This window comes from Spermophilus citellus (assembly GCF_964194105.1).
Source record: "Spermophilus citellus genome assembly, chromosome: 9".
Taxonomy (NCBI): Eukaryota; Metazoa; Chordata; class Mammalia; order Rodentia; family Sciuridae; genus Spermophilus; species Spermophilus citellus.
In genome coordinates, this window is record NC_138191.1 from 128,784,929 (window position 1) to 128,802,126 (window position 17,198).

A 17,198-nucleotide genomic window follows, 5' to 3' on the forward strand; every position below is an offset into this window, starting at 1 on the left:
GATGGTCACAGTTTCACGACACAGCAACGGACACACACGGACACACAGGTGAGCAAGCGCACTGGGGGCCGCGGCGGGCCGGGCGCCGCTGGTGGCGGGCACAGGGAGCCCATGCTTCCTAGGCGGGGCGTGCCAGGCAGGCGCCGGGGCTGGTGTCAAGGCGGGATAGCGTGCCAGGGGCGGTCCCACTCCCACTGCAGGTGCTGCACACACACGAAGCACTTCTGTCGCCTCCTGGGGAATGAGCCGAGGGCTGGTTCTTTCTCCCTGCCCTTCTCTCTGCACGGTCCCCTGGGCCCTCAGGTTGTTCTGGGGCAGGATGCGGGGAGCACCTGTTTCTGTCCCCAAAGGCCCTCCCACAGGGACCCCATGGCATGCCCGGCAGAGTGTGGGACCGTGAGGTAGATTGGCACACAGCGGCCCCCTCACCCTGCCTGGAGGGGTCCCATCTCCATGTCTGCATGGGGCCCAGGGCCTGGGTCCCTTCACCAAAATAGAAGTCCTCCCATTCCACCAGAGGGGGGTGGGGCCAGAGGAGACGTCCTGGGGGAGGGTCCTCTCATAGGCCCTGGTCTGCTCAAGGGTCCCTCCTGCTCCAGTCTAGGGAGGGGCTGTCCCGGCCAGGGGGCAGGTGGCAGGGAGAGGGGTGTGAGGAGAGCAGGCACAGGGGCAGGGAGGGACCTAGAACCAGGAGCTGGGCCTGGAGCAGCTGGGCAGGCAGCAGGGCAGCTGGGGTGAGAGCCGCAGAGGGCTGGGCCAGGCAGGGGCAGGGGCAGCTGTGGTGTGGCAGCCTCAGGGACAGTGGGAGGGAGCAGGCAGCGGCCAGGGCACTCAGGAGACCCCTCAACTAGCTCGTTCACAATTTAGATTCTTAGGAGTGGTCCCACGGGACAGAGCCCAGGACTGGCTGTCCCTCCCCTGCCCACCCGCCTGCCTTCTGGCTGCTGGGGCAGGGAGGGTGGTGGCCGTGTCCTGCTACTTGAAGGTGGACTGAAGCTCCTTGAAAGCCGCTTTCCGCTGCTTCATCTCCTCGGCCTGTTTCTTCCTCTCCTCCTGCTCCGCCTTGATCTCCTCCTCAAAGCGGCTGGACACGTTGATGGCCTGCACCTGGGGCGGGGAGGCGGCGTCAAGGCTTGGGGGCTCCCCTACCGCCACCACGGGCTGCCTGCTAGGGTCCCTCTGGGCTCATGCTTCTGCTGCACTGCAGCTGACCCGTGGCCCCAGATGCACCAGCTCTGGCCCGTGGTCTGCATGCACCTCTCTGAGCTGCCTTCTCCACCTAGAACTGGCTCAATAAAGCGCATCTCCCGGCTCCCTGGGGGCTGGACGCCTGCTCAGTGGCTGATGCACACTCAGGGGTCCTCTGGTGGGAGTTGCTGAGGCCATTCTTGATTTCCTGTCCGGGAAACCCACGGCACCCCAGTTCCACGGGTGAACCCCCCTATGTTCCATCAAGGCTTGGGAGTCCAGGGGGAGGGGGAGGAGACCTTTGAAAGGAAGAGTCTCAGCTTCACCCAGGAAGAGGAAGAAATAAGGGAGACAGGTGCCCTGGTGGCCCAGGGGGTATATGTCCAGGCTCGGGAGCCAGGAGACCAGATGTGTCTCCTCTAGCTGGGCATGTGCTGAAAGGGAGTGGCTGTGCACGCTGGTGGCCTTGGGGGCCCCTCCTGGTTCCTCCAGGCTGGGGTTGGCAGGCTGGCATCTCTATGTTTCTGGCCTACTCTGCTGTCCCCCGGCCCTTCCCTTTTAAGGGCTCCTTGGGCCCGGCCGAGCCCCACATCTCCTCTGCGGCCTCAGTAGGAACAGGAGGGGCTGTACTGACCCCCAGCTAAGCCAGGCTCAGGACACACCCGCCCAGCCTCAGCACAGTCTCAGCCTCCTCACCTTGGCCTCGAAGAAGCTCTTGGCCCCCTTGACGCCCTCGGTGGAGACGTCGATCTCGGAGAGGCGGGCCAGCACGTGCAGCCCGCTTTCCTGCAGCTCCCCAGCCGCTGCCTTGCGGAAGATCAGGAGGAACTGCAGCAGGACAGGCACCAAGGGTCAGGTGGGCACCGGATGGGACAAGGTCTCTGACCATACCCGGGCCCCAGCCTCAGGCACCCCCTGTGAGCCTGGCTCATAGGCCTGGGAGCCAGAGAGCTGGGTTCGCTGTGTCCCCTGCCCTTCCCTCGGCGGGCCTCTGTCACCCAGGTGCAGGATGGGAGGGTAGGCGACTTGGCCTGCTCTCCGGGTCGGAGTTACTGTGGCCCTGCCCTGTCCACATCTAGCTCCTGCAACCCAGCCTTCATCTGGGTCTCCACCCTTCCCCCAGCAGATACGTTCTCTATTCAGCTGTAAAGGCACAGAAGGCTCAGAGACGGTAAAGACTTGCTTGGTGTCCCAGTGCCAGGAAGTGCCACAAGGATTTGAACCTGTGTCCTCTGGGCTGCCCACTCCCCACCCCCTGGGGCCGCTCATCCTCACCCAGGCCCTTGCTACCTGTCTCTCCCCTGCCTCCTTTAACCTACCAAGTCCAAGGTTTTCAATTCGCTGAGCACAGTAAATTAGTGCAAAGTCACCACGATGGTCTGTTGCATGGCGTCAGTTTTTTTTGGACACGGGCACAACACTGGTTAGGCTTCCTGCCAGCTCTTGAGGGCCCAGGACTCCTGCAGGGGCCACCCACCCTGCATCTAACCCTGTGCTACCTGGGTCTAGTGCCATTCCTAGGTGGCTCTGAGCCTCTGTTTCCTCCGCCATCAACCAGGCTTGTCCTTGGCGCCTATCTCAGTGTGAGGGAGGCGACCCTCAATGTCTAGCTACCCAGCACGGAGCTAGTGTCCTCTTGGCATCTCCTCCTCCCTATTGCAGGAGACTCGGAGGACAGGGACTTTCTCTGTACCCTCAGGGCCTGGTCAGGTTTGGGGATACAGAAGTCCCTCAACATATGTTCCATACACGAAGGGCTGGATGTCTGTCCTCGTCTAGGGCATCTCGGAACCCCCCTGGTGCCTGTTGTGGGACGCCCTTGAAGCCTCACGTGGTCAAGTGTCAGTCATCAACAAGGGGGTGGGGGAGGGTCAGTGTTGCCCTGGCCACCAAGTCCTGGGGACAGCCTTGACGGAGGTGGGCTGGGCAGTGCTCACCTCCCGGAAGCTGAGCTTGCTGTCCAAGTCCTCGTCCACCTCCTTGATCATGTTCTTCAGGCCCAAGTGGGTCTGGGGGGCCCCAAGTTTCTCCATCATGAGCTTCAGTTCCATCAGGTCGATGAAGCCGTCCCGCCCGGCATCGTACCTGTGGGCACAGAGAGGGGCCTGAGGACATCTCGGCGCACCTTAGACTTCACTGGTGAGAGGCGGCAAGTCTGAGAGGAGGGACCCCGGGGGCCCAGAGGACACCTAGCACCATCATGTCATCCTGTCACGGTTGGAAGGGACCTCAGCCTAGACAGGTCTTGATGTGTGGCTCAGCTTGGTGACCTGTGGCCTTGGGCAACTCCCCACACGGCCTGGGAGCCCCCCAGCCTCCTGCATGTTGAACAATGCTTTTTTTTTTTTTTTGTACCAGGGATTGAACCCAGGGGCGCTTAGCCACTGACCACTTCCCCAGCCTTTTTTATTTTTGAGACAGGCCTCGCCATTGCTGAGGGGCTTTGAACTTGTGATCCTTCGGCTTTAGCCTCTGATGACAGGCAGGCGCCACCACGCCCAGCAGACAGCGCTGTTTGTCAAGCCTGGTTGTGAGGAAGCTGTGACTACATGACCACAGTGCCTATGCTGGGTGTGACGTGAACAAGTGAGAAAGACCTCACACACCACAGGGTGTGGGCCAAGCTGAGACGAGCTCTGACCGTGGCCAGCACCTGCTGGCCTCAGGACACCCCTCTCCCCTATTCCCAGGGTCCACTTCCGGTGGTGGAGCCTTGTGGGGGAGGGCAGGGAGTCTCCACCCCAGACTGCCAGCGTGTGGGGAAGGACATTTCCTTGCCGAGGGGGCTGTTCTGGGCACTGTGGGATGTTTACTTCCCACCAAACATGTCCCCTAGACACTGCCAAGTGTCCCTTGGGGGGCAAAACCATTCCCAGTTGAGAAGTACAGGTAGAGGAAGTGGCATGTGAACGGGGTCTCTCCCCCTTTCTTTTGCTGGGGATCAAGCCAGGGCCTGGCACCTTCTAGGTCCCCCTGAGCCACACCCATCCCTCTCTCCATGAAATGAGTGGCTTTTCCCACACAGTGCTTTCTGTACTGGGCATTCTACTTCCTGCTCCCTAGCCTGCCACCTGCTGCGAGCAATGCAAGAACGAACAAGGAACGTTGGAGGGTCTCTGCCCTTGTCTAGGGCAGCGTCCAGGATGGGGCAGGACCGCAGGTCTCAGGAGGACCAACTTCTCGGGCAGAGGGCAGGCCTGGGGTGTGTTCAGGGAAGAGCTGGCCACGAGCCTGCAGGGGTGGCGGCGCTGGTGACAGCCAGGCCTCTGCCCACGCCTCTTTCTACCACCAACCGCCAGGCAGTGCCAGGGACAGGCCGCAGGCTGGATCTAAATGTCCATCTCGACCAGTCTCCTGGTGGTACGAGTGGGAGTCAGAGTGGCCTCCAGGCCTGTCCCCAGCTGGGGAGGTGCTGCTGGTGCCTGGAGCACACAGCCCAGGGGATGGGGGCTTAATGCAAGGTTCAGCCAGGCCCTGCCTGTGCCCTGGGACAGCTGGGGAGAGCGGTCTCGGGGTGGGGGGTGAGTTTTTCTAAACCCAACACAATCTCTCCATATTGTCCCCAAGGCCTGCGGTTGGCTGGCTGAGAACAGTCTTGGTAACAGCCGTGTGACACAGAGGGTCCGAGTACCTGGAGGTCCTGCATGAACTTATTTCACTCTGGGGCTGCTATGGGCTTCCACCTCCCTTTGTCTTTCTCTTGTTAACTTTGCATGACTTTAGATATCTAAAGCCACTAACTGGAATCTGCCTTTGCACCAGAACTTAACCTATTCATTTTACTTAATTTTGGCTATCATCTAACTTTATAGTGGAGTTTCAGAGAGGTTAAGTAACCCACCCAAGGCCACACAGTAGTGAAGGTGGAGCTGGACTGTCAGGCTCAAACCTGCACATTTGCGCCCGGCCGCTCCCACGTGTCCCAGGGCTGCCTGCAGAGCACAGACGGTCTGCCTGGAGTGCGGAGGGGAGCATTTGTGCGAGGGGTATAAATAGTTCACAAGTGAGTCAGTGGCTGGAAGTAATGCAGTACAGGAAAGATGGAACCCTGAAAGGAATGCAGAGTCCTGAGGCCTTGCTCCCACCCGGGGAGTTGGGCCAGAGCCTGTGGGCTGCGGCTTGGGCGGAAGCAGGTGCGGTTTGGTGGTGAGGGGTCAGGCAGCTCCCATGGCCCAACCTCCATCTCAAGCAGGAGAGGCCTTGCGGGGTGACTGGGGTCCCTTCTTCCGGCTCTCCAGTCTTCCTGCGGGTGGCAGAGCGCCAGGGCTGCTTCAGGACCCCCGAGGCAGCCCTCACAGAGGGGCCCGGTGTGGCATCTGGTCTCTCCTGAGGCAAGTCACTCGGGCCCCTCCCCAGTGGCCACCAGGATCACAACCCCTGCTTTCTGACCTTGGGCTCCAAATGGAGGTTGGGGACAAGTGTCCAGGCTCTGCAGCCAGATGGCCTGGGCTCAATATTTGCATACTACAGTTTTTCAGGGGTGTGTGTCCCCCAGGGGACATGTGACAATATCCGGAGATGTTTTTGGTTGTCTCGACGGGAGAGGGGGGTGCTACTGGCATCTGGTGGGCCAAGGCCAGGATGAAACACCTCACAGTGCCCAGGACACAAGAAATGATCTGGCCTCATGTCAGCAGTGTTGAAGTGAGGACCCCTGACAGATCGGTGGCTCTCAGGGGGCCACCGAGGACTGACTGCACCCACAGAGGCCAGGCTCCCACCCTCCAGGGGGATTTAGCCACTAAGCCCCCACTGTGTGTCAGTCACCTCCCCTTTAGCCTCTGTGCTCAGCTCCCCTGGAGGTCAGGATTAGGCAGGAGGGCACCAGCAGGCCGGGGACTCAGCCCCAGCCCTGGGGGTCCCAGGCCCTTCTCTCTCTGAGCCCCAGCTGTATTTGTGACCACAGTGTACGAGTTCCTCCCAAAGCCAGGGGCAACTCGGTCTCAGAGGAAGTGCAGATAAAGTGTCCAAACTTGGAAGGAGACTTGGATTCTGGATTCCTCTGTCTCTGGCAGCTCCCAGACTTGGCTGGGCTGTGGCTCAAACCGCACTGTGAACCGCTGCCTGTATCAATCAAGAGTCAATCAATTACCAGGGCTGGGCTCCATCCCAGGCAGCCTCTGACCCCCAAGGGGACCATGCAGGAGTGGCAGAAGTGCCAACAACGCTTCAATCACCAAGGTGAGGTGACAGAAGGCTGGGGGAGGCCAGGTGTGTAAGACTCCTGTGAACGACTTACGCTCTGTGCTCTCGGCCCTGATGCGCTCTGAGGCTGGGGAGTTGCCAGGTCTTCAGGGTTAACTGAGACTGATCTGGATTCAAACCCCAGTTCTGCCACCTGCTGGCTGGGTGACCCTGGGTAAGCCACCTAACCCCATAAGCTTCAATTTTCCCATCTGGGTCAAAGCACTCATTTTCCTCGAATGAGGATTGAAAGAGAGGATTCAAGTGGATTCCCGCCTGTAACAAACCCTTCTTATTACACAGTAACTATAATGACCAATCGTTGTCATTGTTACCATCTACCCTTAGGATTCTTAAAAAGTAACACAACTATGGATATAAAATGGCTAGCACACAGTAGGTGCGTAAAACTTGCTGATTCTACCATAAGGGTGGCTGTTGCATGGGGAACCTTCTGTGTTCCTTCTCCCAGCCTCTGCACTGCCCCCCACAGGGTCCCACACTCCCCAGCTTGCAGGGTGCCAAGGCCAATGCTATCAGGTGGGACTGACAGCGCGGCCGGCTGGAGCGCAGCACTTTTCTGCGGTACCAGAGGGAGCCTGGCCCTGTGCCCACATTCCTGCCCGCCTCCCCCTGAATAGCTCTCACCAGGGAGGGCTCGGCAGCTGCTGTCCTGGATGCTGGTGACAAAATCCCCTCCCACCCCCCCTGAAAATAACAGGGCCACCACCCAGGCAGACCCTGCCTTTGGGCTGAGCATGGTCACACCCTGTCGGCGGCTTCCCTCCCCCATCCCAGTTTGGATCCCCAGAAGTCCTTGGTGGCTGGCTCCAGTGGCGTGATATCAGTGCCCGGGCCACACCCAGGCCCGTCCCCATCAGAACAATATTATCTGTCCCAGCCTCTCTGTGCTGAGCGCCTTCTCCAAGCTGGCACTGCGCGCCCGCCCCTGTTTAGCAGGTGGGGAGACGGAGGCTCAGAGATGCAGCGAACTGGCCCTGGCCAGGGTGCAGCCGGGATCCCAGCCAGCCTGACCAGAAACACCCACCTCTGCACCCCGCATCCGAGCTCAGGTTGGAAGGGGCACCGTGTGAGGGACAGAGGCCCAGGGCAGCTTTCCTGCCTAGCGCCTTGAGCACCTCTGAGGATGGGAAGCCCACTGCTCTGCTCGGGTGGGAACCGTGGTGTGGGAGCACAGGGGACCCCATTCTGTCCCTCCTGACCCCCTGCCAGGCCTCTGTCCCTTTGGGCTTGCAGAGCCCCAGGAAGACAGAGTCTCAGGTGCCCCCAGGGCTACCTGGCTTTGGTCACAGCTCTCAGTTATTACTCTTGTTAAAATCCACCACTAGGATTATTAAGTAGTAAATAAAATAGCACCTGGCAGGGGCTTCAGACCTACTAAGAACCTACTAATTTCATAGTAGTAATATCCTCCTGCTCCTCATAGGGGGGCCTGGGCCTCTATGCTCTGACCTGAGAGGTGGGAAGGCAGGTTCCTTGGGGCAACAAAGTTCTAGAGGACAGGAAAGTCTGACCTTGCTGGCTGTTGTGGCCAGCTGGGCCCAGCCCAAGCTGCAGGGACAGGCAGGGGTCCGCCTAGTGCCGGTAATGACTAGTTCTGCACACTGCCCCACTGTCTGGCGCAAGTGGGGGAAAGGCCACTGGGCCACTTCCTCTAGTCCTATCTGCAGAATCTGACCTTGAACCATTACCCTACATCAGCTAAGAGGGGAGGGGGAGAAAGAGAGAAGGGGGTGGGAAAAAGAGAGGGAGGGAGGGAGGGAGAGGGAGAGGGGGAGAGAGAGAGAGAAAGAAATCATGAATGAACCAGTGTGGTGCTCATGGCTCCACCCTGTTTTTTTTTTGGTGAGTCTGAGGATCAAGTGAGAGCCTCCGGGGTGACAGCAAGGTAGAGGCTGTCAAGGGACAGGGACAGGAACTTAAAAAAAAAATTTTTTTTTTGGGTACTAGGGACTGAACTCAGCAGTACTTTACCACTGAGCCACATCCCCAGCCCTTCTGTTTTTTTATTTTGAGACCAGGTCTCACTAAGTTGCTGAGGCTGGCCTCTAACATATGATCCTCCTACTTTAGCCTCCTGAGTCGCTGGGACTTACAGGCATGTGCATCACACCCAGCAGGGCTCAGGGGCATCTTAACTTCAAGTTCAACAACACCCTTTCAACCAGTCACAACCGCGAAGGAGCACTGCCTGCTCTTGTAGCATCTGGAGTTTATTTCCTGCCTGTTCTTAATAATAACCACTGTTGGGCTGGGGATGCAGCGGGAGGCCAGAGTGCTTGCTGGTTCCATCCCCAGCGCTGCAAAAAGACCCCCCAGATGTCATGGTAGTGATTAAAAGAGCACTTACTGAATGCCTAATATACCTGGTCTTTAGTATCTAGCTTGCTCCATCATCTTGCTATCCTGAGCAGTCAGATAAGTCATCTTCGTAGGTTCACCCTCAGGTCTGCCTGAGGCAGGTGGAGGAGAGGCTGTGCTGGGTGCACACCTGGCAGTTGTGTTAAAATGCAGACTCTGGTCTGGCAGGTTTCACCAGCTCCCCGCTGCTGCTGCTGCTGCTGTGGGTCCATGGACCAAGTGAGTAAGGGGTCAGGGGCCTGGAGTTAGCCAGACCTGGGTTCAAATCCTGTCTCAGCCTCTTTCCAGCTGTGTGACTGGGCAAGTCACAGAACTCTCTGAGACCAGTGTCCTTAGCTGTGAAATGGGTGATGGAGGTCTCCTAGGATGTGGGATTCAGCAGGAGGCAAGGGGCCTGGAGTGGAGCAGGTCCAGGTGGCCTTTGGGTGGGGTGAGCAGCAGGTGCTGGGAAGGGCCCTCAGGCTCAGGACGCCTCCACTTGGGAGCCACACCTTCCTGGCCTGAGCCCAGCACTGCTCTCCTTGAAAAGCAGAAGTCTGCGGCCAGGGGCACTGAACTGCTGGAGGGTGGGGGCTGACCCTCCTGAGGCTGTGGAGTGACTCTGCTCCAGCCGCTGGAGGACCTGGGTCCCTGAGCCTGCTGTGACCCAGATGGCAAACAGGAGAGTTCAGAAGAGGCAGAGGGGACAAGGCAGGCAGGAAGGTGTACATCAAGGGCAGCCGGAAGGTCGGGCTCTTGGCTGCTGCAGGGAAGACCCAACTCTCCACCTGCAGAGGTGCCCCCCACCTCCATCACAGACAAAGGGCTCTCTGCAGGGACACCTGGTTCTAATCCTGCCACCACCACTGGGTACAACCCTGAGCAAGTGACTCAACCTCCTTGAGCCTCCATCTCCTCATGTGTCACACAGGACATACAGATCAACTCCTCTGGGAGCAGGTGTACCTGGCGGCTCACTCAACACAGAGGCGGGAGGCGGGGGCTGGATGCGGGGAGCACGCAGGGCAGCAGTCAGACCTCGTGGTGGAAATTCAAGAACCTTCCATTTCTAGCCCTGCGGGCCCAGCTCTATCCCAAGGACCCCTGCACATCAGGGTTCTCTGTAAGATGCCTCTTGAAGGTAGGAGCTGATTCCTCACTTGATTCTCTAGAACTTGCACACAGAAGAGACTCCACTATTACCTGTGGGTCACCATCATGGGGAGACCTTGTGTCTCCCCAAAGCATCCCCATCATATCAACAGCCTGCAGACCGGGTGCCGCCAAGCACTCCTTACCAGGACCGAATCCTTACTTCAACAGTAGTTCCTATAGCCTCAGGGCCACCCAGCGAAACTGAGCGCCCTGCTTAGGGAGACACTGCTGGGTGGGAGCAGGGGGCACTGGAGTCTCGGCCCTGTGTCTGGCCAGCGCTGCTATGAGCTCTTCCACCACCTGCCTTCCACGGAATTGATAATGAATTCATTCCTCCGTCTTTCCTTATTTATCAAAGCCATACATAGCTGTCAACCTGAGTGTCTGTTCAGCAGGAAGAAAGGCAGACTCTTACACCAGGTCCCCGTCACTCAGGCCCCAAGCAAAAGATGGTGGCCAGCCTGGCAGCTCCTTTGAGGGTAAGTGGAGGCAGCCAGGGTGGGTATGGTACGACCACCACCTGGGCCCTCCTCAGGGCTGGGGTGAGGGATGTTGCCTTGTGGGTGACGGCGACAGCAGCCCAGGAAGTACTCACCCTGGGCCAAGTGCTGGGTGAGCCCTTTGAAGCCCAGTGTGGGTCCTAGTTCACCGCTGCTCCAGGGCGACTCCAGGGCCCACACCTGGGATTCCAACCCAGGGCTACAGATTCCAAAGGTCCTGTTCCTGACCGCTGCAGGGGAGGGCAAGTGGCTTCAGGAACTTGTGACAGTAAGAGCTGGCCAGAAGGAAAGGGAAACCTGTCTCTCTGACGTAAGGGGTCATGAGATGAGGAAGCTGGGGACAGGGCTGCGGGGCTGGGCGAGACAAGGAACCAGGGCATCGTCCTCACATTCCACAGTAGGTTCAGAATTACAGGGCTGCCTACCTTTCTGGCAGGTCTCAGCTTACAGGACCCTCCAGAGCCCCACTGAGGCTGTGGCTAGCCCAGAGGTGGGCATCCCTGAGGGTCTCTGGGCTGTCCTATATCCCCTCCCCACTGGAATGTTCTAGAAACAGCCCTGGATGGATGGGTAGAGAGGGGAAAGAAGAAGGTAGGGGGCTTGAGGCTATGGATGCAGCCCTGCGCCATAGGAGAGGCCAGGCTCCAGGAGAGGCCAGGATGGAGTGGCTCTGCACCTGGCACCATGCCAGGATGCAGCCTGAGAAGCAGGACCCACTCTTCCCACTGTTCAGATGAGGAAGTTCTGGCTCAGCCACTGAAAACCTCTGGGTGACCATGAGCAAGTCACAACCTTGCTGGGTCGCAGTTTCCTCTTCTGTAAAAGGAGGAGGGGGCTGGGGTCAACCCTTAGGTCTCTCCCAGGAGGCACCTACGTGGCCCTGGGTGGGGATCAGCGAGAACCTGTCTAACTTCCCCCAGGCCTTTCCAGTCTCCTCCACGCTCTCCACCGCTCTCAGGATGTATCTGCTGAATCCATGCTGAATGGATGAGCCAGATGTCTCTGGAAGTCAATGCTGACATCCGGACGCTCTCAGGACCCCCTCAGAAATAAGGTGAGAGCCGAAGGTCCTCGGGAATCATCAGATATGGCCTGCTCTTTGAAAGATGGGTAGACTGAGGCCCAGGGAGGGCAAGTGGGCTAGGCTCCCTAGCTCGTGGCCACCAGAGAAAGGCCAGCCCCTGAGACCTATCTGCCAGCCCATCTCCTACACTGGGCTGGTGGCAGCGTCCCAGGAGGGCAGGCTCCCTGCCCCCTCCCCCCTCCTCTTAGCCCAGCCCTGGATTTGATGTCCTGGCTGTGATCCCTGGGCCCTGCTGGGACCCAGGAGGCGGCTGTCCCACTTGGACAGTGGAAGCAGAACAGGGGTTTTGTCCTCCACGAGAGCCTGTCTGTCGGCTGTTCACAGCCGGGCCTCGGCTGGGCTGGGCTGGGCTGGCACAGTGAAGCCTTGTTTCCTTGAATACAAAATCTGCCACTTTCCACCCAAGCCAGGGCCCCTGGCGGGTGCCACTTCCTTCCCTAGAGGTCCAGCTTCCTGGCCCCCCTCGGCCCTCCTAGCAGAGGGGACTGGTGCCAGGAAAGGACTGGAAGGTTCAGTTCCCCTACTCATCAGGGCACCCCTCCTCAAACTTGTCCCCAAACATCCTGTGTATCTGCAAATACTCCAGGACTTCACAGCTGCGCCCCTTCTGACCAGACTGCTGCCTCCCAGGCCCTGCTCACTGTGGGGGTCTGGGTTCTCCCCAAACAGCTCCATCTTTTTGGGGGACAGGGATGCTGTGGAAGCCCAAGAGAAGGAGGCCCCTGGAGGAAAGGGGAAGCGGGGGCTGGCCGTGGGTACACGAAGAGGGAAATCAGCTGTGCGCATGGAAGTGGGTGCTGGTGAGTCTAACAGGAAACTCAGTCGGCAAGAACCGGGGTTTGGGGGTCACAGACCTGGGATCAAATCTTGCCTTGACCCATTTTTCTACCTATGTGGTCTTGGCAAGTTATTTAACTTATCTGATAAATAAGGAGACTCCCCACCCGCACAAGGGTGATGAAACCATCCCATGTCACGGGGCTGCTGGAGGGTCCCAGGAATTCATCCCTGCCTCAGTACCACTATCAACGCAGGGATCTCTGTGTCACCAGGGATCTCTGTGTCACCGAGGAGCCTCTGGACTTCCCCGGGGCAAATTCCACAAGGAAGTCACACAGCACCCTGGGGCCCAAGCAGTTCTCCAGCTGCTCTTCCTGAAATGTGGGAAACCCTGTCCTCCTGACCTGGCCAGCCTGGCCCTGGCTGGGAGGAAACCTTAGAGCGCCAACCAGGGCCTGAATCAGAGGGGGGCTCCTGGCGCCCTGGACTTCTAGGTAGAGGTTTGGGGTGGGGTCAAGGACTTGATCTCTGGAAGAGTTATGGGGTTTCTAGCCACTACCTGAGTCTGGGAACCAAAACCCTCTTCCCCTGTTTGGGGCCAAATGCAGAAGCTGCAGATGGAGCAGAGAAGTGGGAGACGCCTTTCTCAAGCTGTGGCCCCGTGACACGGCCCTCCCTGGGTTTCCTGCTTGGTTTCTGGGCTGTGAGCTGCTGTGGCTGTGGCTGTCACCCCTCTGCCTGTTCAGGCCAGGTGGCGCCAGCCTTGTCACACCCCTCCCTCGGCCTTGGCCTGCCTGTGCTGGGTGGCTAGACCTCTTGTCCTTTCTGCCTAAGACTCAGCCTCCTGATGGTGCCACCCTCTTCTGGAAACGACTCCAGTCCAGTACCTGTGGGCTGTTCCGTGTCCAGGAGCCAGGGCCCGGGGACAGGCATCAGAAGGTGGGGAAGGCTAACAAAGGCAGGGGGACGGGGCACCTTCACCACTCCATGGGCACAAATATGGCTGGGGAGAGGGGCTGCCCATCTCAATCCCAGCCGGGTGGACCCAGGGACAGGCCTGAGGAGGAACTGGCACCTTCCTCTCTAGTTCCTCCCCAGCAGTATTAAGTTTCGCTCTGTGGGGGGTGAAAGGCTGAGGCCAGGGGCCTGGGAGTGCCCGGCCAACCTGGTGCAGTGCAGCGTGGGATCATGGAATAAAGGGCAGGGGTACATCAGAGAGGACAGCCCCTTGCTGAATGGAGTGGGTGCGGGGCATTGGGGATCCCATGGGGGAGGGAAGGCTGGGTGGTGGGGGGCCTGGTGACAGCAGTGCTGGGTGCAGAGGGCCAGGAGGCCATGAGCAGGGTGGATCTGGGTGTGTAGAAAGAGGACTTTGCCTCCAGGGGGCTGCTTGGCAGCAGTTTGCACGCCCACAGAGTTGAGGACAGGGACTGAGGGGCCCCTTCCCAGGAAGACCACTTGAGGGCCAAAGATTTGGCACTTGGCTAACACATGGGGAAAGGGGTAGGGGTGGAAGGGCTGAGGCGTCTTTGGCCACAGTTTTCTAGAAAGATGCTGAATAACTCGAGGGGTGGGGGCGTCCCTTCCAGAACCCATGTTGAGGCAGATCTGAATAAACAGAGGAAAAGACAGGACCCCAACAAAAGGGATGTGTCTGGCACCATGCAGGACTGGCCTCCCTGGAGAGGCACGGGGTACTTATCTCTGACCAGCGGGTACGGGGTGGGGGTGGGGAAGCGAGTAGCTGGGATGAGGGGGGAGAAGGGAGGTCGCCAGGCCCTCCTTCTCCGTGTGTGTAGGTGTGGGTGGTGGGGGAAGAGTCAATAACAGGGCGCAGGGTCCCGTGGGTCCCGGGACCCTGTGCGGTGGCGGCGTTGGCGGGAGGGGGGATCGTGATTATCTGGGGAGCCCTGGGGCTCCCAGACCCATGCGCGCGCCTGTGGTGCACCCGGGGAGGCATCACTAAGAGGAGGGGTCACGTGCCAGGGGCCCCGGCGGTCCCCGGACCCATATGCGTGGTGGGTGGCGGGTCTGGGAGCCTCGTAATGATCTGGAAGGGCTGGAGTGCCCCAGCCTGGTGTGCCGGGGCCGGGGGCGCTGGGCTGGCGACGCGGGATGGGGTCGGGGCTCGGGCCGAGGCCGGGTGGCGGGGGGCCGGGGCACTCACTGCTTGAACATCCTCTCCATGTCCTTGATCTGCTTCCTGGAGAACTCCTTGAACTCGGTGTAGGGGTTGAAAACGCGGCGGCTGGGCGACTGGGGCTCGCCGATGCCCTGGTTGAGGTCCGCGCGCCGCAGCAGCTTGGCGCTCAGCTCGCCGTCCGCGCTGCCCAGCGCCTCGGCCGCCTCGTCGGGCGCCCCCGCCGCCGCCCCGTTCAGGCCGGGCTGCTCCGCGGCCTCGTCGCCGCCCTCGCCGCCGCCCTCGCCCTCCATCTGCAGCCGCCGGCTCAGCTTGGTGGCCAGCTCGTCTGTGGCCATGGTGGCCCGCGCGGCGCTCGCCTCCGCCCGGCCGCTGCTCGCCGCGCGCCGCGCACCGCCGCCGGCCGCGCTCTTCCTCTTCCTGACACTCCCCGGCGCCAGGCGCCGCCCCCGAAGGTGGGACTTCGGGGACCGCCCGCGCCCCACCCTCGGCCCCGCCTCCCGCTCCCGGCCGGCCGGCTCCCGCCCCGCGCCGGGTTCCTCGGGCGCCGGGGCTCAAGTGGTCCCGGCTTCCGAGCCCGCCATCGTCGCCCCGGGTGAGGCCGGGGCGCCACATGAAAAGCCCATCCTCCCTCTGCTCCCCCGCGCGGCATGTGAGCCGGAGCGGGGACCGCGGCGGGAAGGAAGAGGGGCTCGCCCGCAGTTTGGGTGTGAGTCCGGGGTTGGGGGCGCCGCCCGTCGGCTCTTCTCTGGAACCCCCTTGCCATTAAGTCCAGGGTATATGACATCCTGTCGGTTGCCATGGAGACGACTCGCGGTGCAACGCTGGCGTTCTCAGTGAGGGTTGCAGGGGTCTGGAGAAGCTGGCCCCGCGAGCAGGAGCCCAGCTTAGACGTGGCTGGAGCGGCTGGCCTCTTTCCAGAAAGGAGGGACCAGCAGGAGAGGGTCCTCCAAGACGGGGAGAGGGGAAGGGAAGGGGCTGACCCCATCCTCCTGGGCAGCACCATCACCACATGGATGACTTGGCAGAACAGCTGTGGGGCCAGGTTGTCACCTGTGACTCTACTTTGGGTGGACTGACAATGATGGTGCCATTTTGATGAGGGCCCCAGAGGAGAGCTGTCTTTCCCAAAGACTCATGGGAAGGGGTCTGGGGACTCACAGAGTATCTACCTGGTCCTGCCTGTCACTTTAAAACTGCAAAGCTGGGGAGCTCCAGCCTCAGAACCACAGTCACAATCTCACTGGTTATAATACAGATTCCCAGGCTCCAATCCAGAAAAACTGCTCATCTCTGGGATGGAACCCAGGAATCTGCATTTTAACAAGCACCCAGGTCAGTTCTGCTCCCTGAAGTTTGAGAATCTCTGATCTAGTTGGAGGAAGGTACTCTGTAGGTGTTCTCTAAAATGTTCCACGGAGTCCTGGGTGCAGCATCTGCCCCCATCAGCCAAGGTGCAGAGGAAGGATGGACGCAGGGCCTCAGCACCCAGGCTGTGGAGGCAGAGAGCACCTGAGAAGGTGGAGCCAGAAAGCTGCTTCAGAGTGGCTTGCACAGAAGACATTCAGTTGGCATTTGTTGAGTTCAGAAAATTACTGAATTGAAAGATATTTTAAAGGATGAAATTGAGAAAAGCACTTTCAGGGTTTAGAAAATGTGAGATTTTCATTCACTTGTCTGTGAGATTGTTTCCAAGTCCAGTAAAGGTGCTCAGCCTAAATGGTTTTATTTTCTTAAAGCTCAGAATTAAGTTTCTGTTCTTCTTGGGCAGTTTGGTCCAGGCAGTCTCCCTTTCTCCCTTTGCAGTCTTGAGGAACCCAATGGAAGAAAAATAGTTCACTTAATGAATGCGAAGGACCAGGGGCAGGGTATAGATTGGCATGTTTACAGTTAGGTCTGTAGATGTTTAGGTTTGCCAAATTCTTGGTCTTCCTCCCAAAGCAGCTAATTACTTTGAAAACTCTGGCAAGCCTCCACTTGCCCCATCTCATGATTTCTAACGATTCTGCATGAAGCAGGACTGTTTTATTATGGGATGTTTTGCATCTGTTTGACACAGGAACAAACTTAAGAGTGTAGAGATTACGTGAAGGGATTGCTTTCTTGAAAAAACAACTTATATAGATGCAATAAACCTGGGGTTTTGGTTGGGGTTGTTTGGACTGGCTGTGTCTGTTCAACTTTGTGGTCAATTTCCCATCTGACTGTGTGGACACAGCCCTAGGGAGGCAGGGCAGGCACCAGGATTTGGAGGTAGGGGAAATTCCTTTTCATTTCCTGTTGCATCTTAAAAGAGGAGCTGATCACCAGAGCCTTGGTATGTTAAACTCAGAGCTCAGGAAATGCTGCCTGGAATGGAAGAGCCCTTTAACACCTCTTGGGTTGCTTTTTCTCAGAGCTGTCAGGGATTGCAGAGCATGGAGTTCCAGCTGCCTGCTGCTGTGACCATCTCGAGGAGGCCTTGGGCTCGGGCCCTGCCTGTGGCTGATCTGACCCAAAGCCAGAGATGCAGCCCAAGGGCATCATTTCATCTGAACTTTCCCCTTCTGAGGTCATCACACTTCAGGAAAAGGACTCCCCCCCAGCCCCCTTCACCCCCTAAAACCAAAGGGGAGAAAAGCAAAGTGTGGGCTCTGTGTGGAGACGGAACCTACAGGAAACATCACTTGCCTCTTTATTAGGGGAAGTCATTTGGAACGACTCTGAGTATTGTGCCCCAAGCATGGGTTCTGGCAGAGAGAAGGGATCTGCACTGGTGACACATTGCAGCGTTTGGTCATGCGGAAAGAATGATCTTCAGGAAAAA

The 17,198-nt window shown here is 59.0% G+C and overlaps 1 protein-coding gene across 1 annotated transcript; it reads right to left on the reverse strand.

Moving 5' to 3' along the window:
* Positions 1-877: 877 nt before the first annotated feature.
* On the reverse strand, positions 878-14,806 carry EFHD2 (EF-hand domain family member D2). The gene is made up of 4 exons (XM_081306018.1): positions 14,420-14,806; positions 3,126-3,273; positions 1,885-2,016; positions 878-1,107 (listed from the first exon to the last, which is right to left on the reverse strand). Exons 1-4 carry the CDS (start codon positions 14,728-14,730, stop codon positions 976-978), a joined length of 723 nt encoding a protein of 240 aa, XP_081162144.1. The 5' UTR covers positions 14,731-14,806; the 3' UTR covers positions 878-975.
* Between the last annotated feature and the right edge of the window lie 2,392 nt (positions 14,807-17,198).

Coding starts and splice junctions, on each gene's coding strand:
- EFHD2 (XM_081306018.1), bottom strand. CDS start 14,730: ATGGCCACAGACGAGCTGGCCACCAAGCTGAGCCGGCGGCTGCAGATG. Junction 2,017..3,125: donor GCAAGCTCAGCTTCCGGGAG/GTGAGCACTGCC, acceptor GTCCTGCTGCAG/TTCCTCCTGATCTTCCGCAA. Junction 1,108..1,884: donor AGAGCTTCTTCGAGGCCAAG/GTGAGGAGGCTG, acceptor TCCCCGCCCCAG/GTGCAGGCCATCAACGTGTC.